Source organism: Penaeus vannamei, chromosome 16, assembly GCF_042767895.1.
Source record: "Penaeus vannamei isolate JL-2024 chromosome 16, ASM4276789v1, whole genome shotgun sequence".
Lineage (NCBI taxonomy): Eukaryota > Metazoa > Arthropoda > Malacostraca > Decapoda > Penaeidae > Penaeus > Penaeus vannamei.
The window spans coordinates 711,059-718,558 of record NC_091564.1 but is presented as its reverse complement, the minus strand read 5'-3'; the positions used below and the strand labels follow the sequence as shown (position 1 = coordinate 718,558).

The 7,500-nt window shown below is 40.9% G+C and overlaps 1 protein-coding gene across 1 annotated transcript in view; it reads right to left on the bottom strand.

Moving 5' to 3' along the window:
- Atg16 (Autophagy-related 16) overlaps positions 1-7,500 on the bottom strand; it is a 12,053-nt gene that overhangs the window by 1,981 nt on the left and 2,572 nt on the right. Inside the window, exons 4-10 of the mRNA XM_027371533.2 lie at positions 7,182-7,344; positions 6,144-6,232; positions 3,576-3,714; positions 3,249-3,354; positions 2,616-2,758; positions 2,140-2,260; positions 1-119 (exon numbers count right to left, since the gene is read on the bottom strand). The exon at positions 1-119 is cut by the window's left edge and continues 61 nt beyond it. Of these exons, the coding sequence (XP_027227334.1) occupies positions 1-119; positions 2,140-2,260; positions 2,616-2,758; positions 3,249-3,354; positions 3,576-3,714; positions 6,144-6,232; positions 7,182-7,344 (880 nt within the window). The remainder of the gene's footprint in view (positions 120-2,139; positions 2,261-2,615; positions 2,759-3,248; positions 3,355-3,575; positions 3,715-6,143; positions 6,233-7,181; positions 7,345-7,500) is intronic.

The following is a 7,500-nucleotide window of genomic DNA, read 5'->3' as shown; positions in this document are numbered from 1 at the left end:
CGTCCGAGTGTCCCAGAAACGGATTTTCTTGTCAAAGTGACCCGAAATAATAGTCGTTGCTGCACTGTCTGAAGGAACAAGGTCATTGCAACTCGACCCAGCAAAGATCGTTCTGATACCTGTATAGGGGATGGAGGAGAGAAATGGGTAACCATACAAGTGGTTTAAAAATCTGCTCGTATCATGTTGATGGGTCGGAGGGAGTCTTGGGTATTGTTGTCTCTTTTTTTCAGTGTCATAATTTGTTTACTACATGGATTGGTATGGGTATAAAGTAAACACACCAATAACAAAAGAAAAAAAAAAACCTATTTCAATATTCCCACAGTAAGGAAAACCAAAAGGGTGATGTCAAGGAACATAAGGGTAAAGTACAAAGGAGGAAGAAAGAATGAGGAAGGGAAGGGAAGGGAAGGGAAGGGAAGGGAAGGGAAAGGGAGGGGAGGGGAAGGGAGGTGAGGGGAGGGGAGGGGAGGGGAGGGGAGGGGAGGGGAGGGGAGGGGAGAGGAGGGGAGACGGGAGAGGAGGGGAGGGGGGAGGGGAGGGGAGGGGAGGGGAGGGGAGGGGAGGGGAGGGGAGGGGAGGGGAGGGGAAGGGAAGGGAAGGGAAGGGAAGGGAAGGGAAGGGAAGGGAAGGGAAGGGAAGGAAAAGGAAAAGGAAAGGAAAGGAAGGGAAGGGAAGGGAAAGGAAGGAAAGGGAAGGGAAGGGAAGGGAAGGGTACGGGTAGGGCAGGGAAGGGAAGGCAAGGCAAGGGCATGGTAGGGCAGGGAAGGGAAGGCAAGGGAAAAGGAGGGGAGGGAAGGGAAAGGAAGGGAAGGGAGAGGAAGGAAAAGGAAGGAAAGGGAGAGGGAGGGAGAGGGAAGGGAAAGGAAAGGAAAGGAAGGGAAGGGAAGGGAAGGGAAGGGAAGGGAAGGGAAGGGAAGGGAAGGGAAAGGAAGGGAAGGGAAGGGGAAGGGAAGGGAAGGGAAGAGAAGGGAAGGGAAAGGAAGGGAAAGGAAGAGAAGGGATGGGAAGGAAATGGAATGGTATGGAAGGGAAGGGAAGAGAAGGAAAAGGAAGGGAAAGGGAAGGGAAATGAAGGGAAGGAAAGGGAAAGGAAGGGAAGGAAAAGGAAGGGAAGGGAAGGGAAGGAAAGGAAAGGAAAGGGAAGGGAAAGGAAGGGAAGGGAAGGGAAAGGAAGGGAAGGGTAAGGAAGGGAAGGGAAAGGAAGAGAAGGGAACGCAAGGGAAGGGAAGGGAAGGGAAGGGAATGGAAAGGAAGGGAAATAAAGGGAAGGGAAGGAAATGGAAGGGAAGGGAAGGGAAAGGAAGGGAAGGGATGGGAAAGGAAGGGAAGGGAAAGGAAGGGAAGGGAAGGGAAGGGAAGGGAAGGGAAAGATAGGGAAGGGAAAGGAAGGGAAGGGAAGGGAAAAGAAGGAAAGAGAAAAGAAAAAGGAAGGGAAAGGAAAGGAAGGGAGGGGAGGGGAAGGAAAGGGAAGGGAAGGGAAAGGAAGGGAAGGGAAAGGAAGGGAAGAGAAAGGAAAGGAAGGGAAGGGAAAGGAAGGGAAGGGAAGGGAGGGAAAGGAAAGGAAAGGAAGGGAAGGGAAAGGAAGGGAAAGAAGGGAAGGGAAGGGAAGGGAAGGGAAGAGAAAGGAAGGGAAGGGAAGGGAAGGGAAGGGAAGGGAAGGGAAGGGAAGGGAAGGGAAGGGGAAGGGAAGGAAGGGAAGGAAAGGGAAAGGAAAGGAAGGGAATAGTTGGGACTGGAAGGCAGGAAAGGGAAGGGAAGGGAAGGGAAGGGAAGGGAAGAGGGAAGGGAAGGGAAGTGGAGGGAAGGGAAATGGGAAGGGAAAGGGAAAGGGAAAGGGAAGGGATAGGGGGAAGGGGGAATGGGAAGGAAAACGGGAACAGGAATGGGAAGGGAAAGTGAAAGGGGAAGAGGAAGGGGAAAGGCTAGAAGAGAAAGGGAAAAGGAAAGGGAAAGGGAGAGAAGAGGAAGAAAAAGAAGAGAAAGAGGAAGATGGAATGGGGGAAGGATGAGGAGAGAAGTAGAATGAAAGTGAAGAGGAGGGAGAAGGGTGAAATAGGAGAAATTAAAAGGCTGAGGGAAGGGGGTGAGAGTTGGAGGCCTAAGGAGAGAGGGAGGGAGGCACTGGCAACTTACATGCCCGGCTTCTGAGGTCCCATATCTTGAGGGTGCGGTCATGGGATCCCGTCACAACCTTGGATGACTCAGACAAAAATTTGGCTGCCATGACTTTGCCTGAATGCCCTGTTAGGGTGTGCTACAGAAAAAGAGGAAGAAAAAAAGTTATGAAAAACACATTACCGGCAAGAAAAACATCATCTTCATAAACGCCAATGAAAAATAAAAAATTTCGAGTAAATCACCTTCCAAAAATACAAAATGAAATACAAAGGTTTAACTAAGAAATCAGTTTAAAATATTAATAATGAAATCTAGTCTTCTGATCCACATTTAAACTATCTCTTATGCCACACCTTCCTAACAGGACATGCAACACTAAACAGCATTCACATACATCATATAACAAGCCTCAATTCTGATTATACAGTACATCACTGCTAATCATTTAGAAAATTCAGCTACAAAAAGTCATAAAACAAATTAACACTCACTCTTAATCTGTGATCCATGACAGTCCAGACTCGGCTTGCAAAGTCATTGGAGGCACCTAATATAAGCGATTCTTCGGCATCAAAGTCTATGGCCGTCACACCAGCATTGCTGCCAGTGAGGACTCCTCTCGCTTCAACCGTGGCTGTGGAAGAAGCACAAAACTCTCAGTTTGTGACACCCCTTCATAACAAATTTTGTAACTTCACAAATAAATGAATAAATAAATAAAATATTTTTCATAAACTGCCTCCAACAATTGATATCAAACATAATGACTACCTACTACAAACACTCGTACCATTATACAATTTCCAAATGCAGAAAGAACCCATTTTGTTTATCCACTCATCCAAATAATGTACAAAATATATCATTTTTAAGAATAACAGAATGTGAAAAACTTGTGGTATGTCAAGCAGTGGCACTTTCACAAGCAGAAAAGGGTGTAAATGAGAATGCACAACTTCAAAATGCAAAAGAGACAAAATTCTGCATTTTGATTTAATCTTCAACAGAAGTACACATATATTTGTTTATATTTGTCAAGCTACTAGTTTAAAATCTGCTTGTGGGAAGGATTCCAAGAGGAGAATTCTAGTAAAAACCATGTAAATGAACCATCCAATACTAACCACGGCTAATGTCCCAGAGTTTGAGCTTTCTATCAGCGCCTCCAGTAGCTACAATTTTTCCCTGAGGACTAAAGCAGACGGAATTAACTTCCCCATCGTGAGCATCCTGCAAAGAGAAAGAAAAAACAAATTTATTTCCTGGCTTAGTATGGAAGACACTGTTCCATTCACTCCCTTCAGCTAACGTTAAAATTTTAATAAATCAATCCTAAAAGAATGCAAGAATCATCCCGTACCAATCTGTCTTCCCTGTTGAAGAAAAATAAATGGAGTATAAATGTCTAATATTTTGCGCATCAAACATAATAGACATCGAACCAAACTTACATATCTAAGGTAAGCCTTTGCAGGTAGGACGGCTGTAAGACATATAGGCGGGCTACACGCAAACTTGCTTTCTAAGCTAACTTGCTTTGGTTCTCTTGCTGCCTCTTTTAGCTGTTCCTCGAGCATCATCTGGCGTTTCCTGGAAAGGGAATATTTGCTCAGTTCCTCTCCAATGTCTTCCACGGAATTCTAAACTTGATTACCCACAAAAAAATCTATGACAAAGTGTTTTTATAATCAATGATCAGATACACATTACCCCTTAGGTGTATAAAACAGTACAATGAATGTTGATGTGTCTACTGACACTTCAAAGAAGTCTATAAATTAAGTAAATAAAAAATTAAATAAACAAAAAAATAAATCTTTCTATATGTAAGATTCACAGCTACAAGAAATTCAACTTTGGCATCGCCCTCTCCAGAATAGAATCATCTGATACATCACCATAATAAAAATACCATAACATCCCAATCAGACCTTACTCAAAGGCAATGTACATACATACTCAAATATGTTGGCATTATGGTACCATTTCATAAGTTTAGTACATTATGTTATATAATCAAAATACCTGAAGTAAGTAATCTGAAAAGTACTTTTTTTGTTCTTTTTTCCTTCTCCTTTCACTTGCAAATAAACACATTCAAAAACACTATCACAAAATTTACATCTATTATATCAGTGACTGGTGTCAATGTTTTCTATGACATTGCAACCTATAGGCAAACAACAAAATTTACAAACTTTGAAGTAACATGAAGGAAGCCTACGGTAAAAATAAATAGCTTTAGCATCTAATAGCTGAATTTTGTTCCGTGGATAAAATACTTTCAGTTGAAACTGAAATATAGCTATATCAAATTTACTCTGAAACCTGAAACAAGTCCTCTGATCTTTTAATTAAATATATCCCATTCTGAAGTTTGAGATAAATTACTGTACCTCACATAAGGGATATTCAAAAAGTTTGTAGAAAATGCTGATGAAAGTAAAAGTATTTCAGAAACTTGACCTATTGAATACTGTACCATCCAAGGCAAGACACTTTAGAAGTCAATATCTCCAATTTTCTAATTGCTTTTAGAGTAAAACTTGGTCTTGAGAGTTAAAAACCACATTCTTACAGCATCCTTGGCATTGGTTATAGCATCCTTAGCATTACCAACTATTCTAAGATATGTGCCTTTAACACCTATAATCCGGATGATGAGACCATCACATCATGAAAAAGTTTGGTTGAGGAACAGGTGTAATATGAACATGCTGTCTTGGGAAAATTTGGCTGTGGGCCAGGGTGACGCAAACCTGCCATCTTGACCATTTCAGCATTTTGACGGGAAAAAAATCCATGAATGCAAAGCACTTGGAGGATAATTAGACTCATTTGCATTATTGCCACTAATAAACGAGTGTGGAATTTAATGTCCACGTGCTATGACCAGAAGGGCACTGGCTCCAAGGACAGCAGTATTCCCTTATTTAGGATCTTATTCCTGCCCACATGACCAGCAGTGCAGGTTGTATCACAGAAAATTGAATATTACTGAAAAAAAAGACAAATAATAAAATGTTATTATTACTATTGCACTGAATTATAGACTATCTAGAGAGATGATATAGAGTCTTTGCAAGGAAAACAGTCTATTACCATCTGGATAAGGCAAAATCAAATGACATATACAGACATTTGAAAATAGCGAAAAAAAAGCTAAAAACGCTTATGCCGAAAAAGACAAAATAACACTGTAAAGTGGAGGCATTGAGTCACTAGACACGAATGTTCACTTTCGCCCTCCCTACAAGCATTACACACGTCAGAATGTAAAGCCAATGTTTTGAATGTTGTTTGCCTAAATCTGTCTTCCATCATTAACCTTTCCAAAAATGATTCTAAATATTTTCTACTTCTTCAAAATGTGCATTGCCAAAATGATCGCAGTACAAAAGTATTGGAACCTGGCAAAAAGCCTGTTGAATTCCAATCTGTTACCTACGCTGCTATGTAATGACTTTGCTGTTATCTTCATTATCTGTGCTGTCTCTCAACATAATTTGATAGTTTCCCTCAACCATTTTCTGATCTTCAACACTTTCCATTTTCATTACTGAATGGCCATGATGGCTTTCCTTTTCAACAGTCACATCCTGCTTCTTCCAACCCGCACATGAAATGAGCAATCCATTTGTAAAACATCAGTCTTGTTTGTAGCTGTTTCTCCACACATTTTTGTATGTCTGTCAGTGTTATCCCTTTTCTTGCAGACAAGTTTCACAGGGAATTCAACACCAGCCATCACTTTTCATTCCTCTAATTTCATACAGTTTCACAGGAATGGCTTTTTTAAGCTAAAATATGACTTTGAAAATTTTTGAATAAGGATGAATTTTTAACGAAGGCATTATATAACCATACATGTCTTATTTGATGCTACAATAGTTGTGATGACATTCCTGTCTTATGATGGTTTTCAATTAACATTTTAATGCCCCCTGCATACTGCATGATACAGCTGTAGACCAATTCACCCTCAAAAACCTACATGTCATCATCTCCGCATAACTTACTTCAGTGCTGTGTCATTCTCCATGTTCAACTTCTCTGCATCCTTTGCCTTCTGGGCCATCCAGCGATCAATTAACTCTCTGTTTTCATCCTGCAGTAAAAATGTAATATGAAATATTTTTTCTATATTTGCAAAAGAAAGAAATCAAAATACTAAATAGAAGTTTAAGCATTCCCTGATATCAAAACTCTTTCAATTAAGCAGATAAAACCCATTTACATACTGTTTACAGGTGTATCAAATGATTTTAAAATAAAGAAAGAAAGACAAAAAAGACGAAAAACACAAACATCCTGAGAAATAAGAAGATGAATTTCCCAGATAAAAATCTATAATAAAAGAGTATTTCATAAATCTCAAGCTTAAATGTGCTTTTAGTAATGCACAAGGTAAGAATATAAACATAACAAATGCTGTTCATACACTCATAAGCCTACCTATCTTCCTCTTTATCTATCTAACCATCAATCTATCTATCTATCCATCCATCCATCCATCCATCCATCCATCCATCCATCCATCCATCCATCCACCCATCCATCCATCCATCCATCCATCCATCCATCCATCCATCCATCCATCCATCCATCCATCCATCCGTCTCTGTATCTGCTTAACTAAAAATCTTAACCCATCAGCGACGGGTAAAAATTTTGTCAAGTTTATGTATGCACCGGCTTGTTGGCGCACACCGGCATTTACCCTGTTTGCGCCCGGCTCGATCGGTAGTTTGCGAGCGACATATAGCACCTAAAAGCTTTTATTTTGCTAAAATTTATAAAAATATTTAAATTTTGAAGGCTTACCTTCACTTTCGGTGCCATTGCCTAAAATCCTTACCATATAAATGAAGCCGCTACTAGTGGAGAAAAACAACCTCCGTCCGACGAGCCAGTAGCTCGGGAATGGGCATGGCATGATGCCCCCGGCGTTTGGTCCACAACGGCCATAGCATGTACGTACGTGACACCCGGCGCCAATGGCTTAATAAATAGCTAAATGATGAAAAAAATAACAACTCAGCAGACTACCCACATACCTGAGCTTTTCTATACTTGTCTTCCAAGGCAGTGAAGGCTAAGTTAAGCGTCTGGTATTCATCTCGCAGGACTTGGTTGACTGCCTGGAGATCTGCGAGGGCTGACTCTTTAGCTGCTAATTCCTCTTTGAGAATCAGGATCTCCGATTCATACTCAGCTAATCTGGGGTAGAAGGAGAGAGAGAGAGAAGGAATGAAGGATGCTACAGATGTGATGATTGAATCCATTTTCTTATTTGGATTGGGTTCTTGATCTCTCTAACTCTTATCACTTTCACTTTATTATTTCCTAATTACTACATCACTCTCATTTATCAAG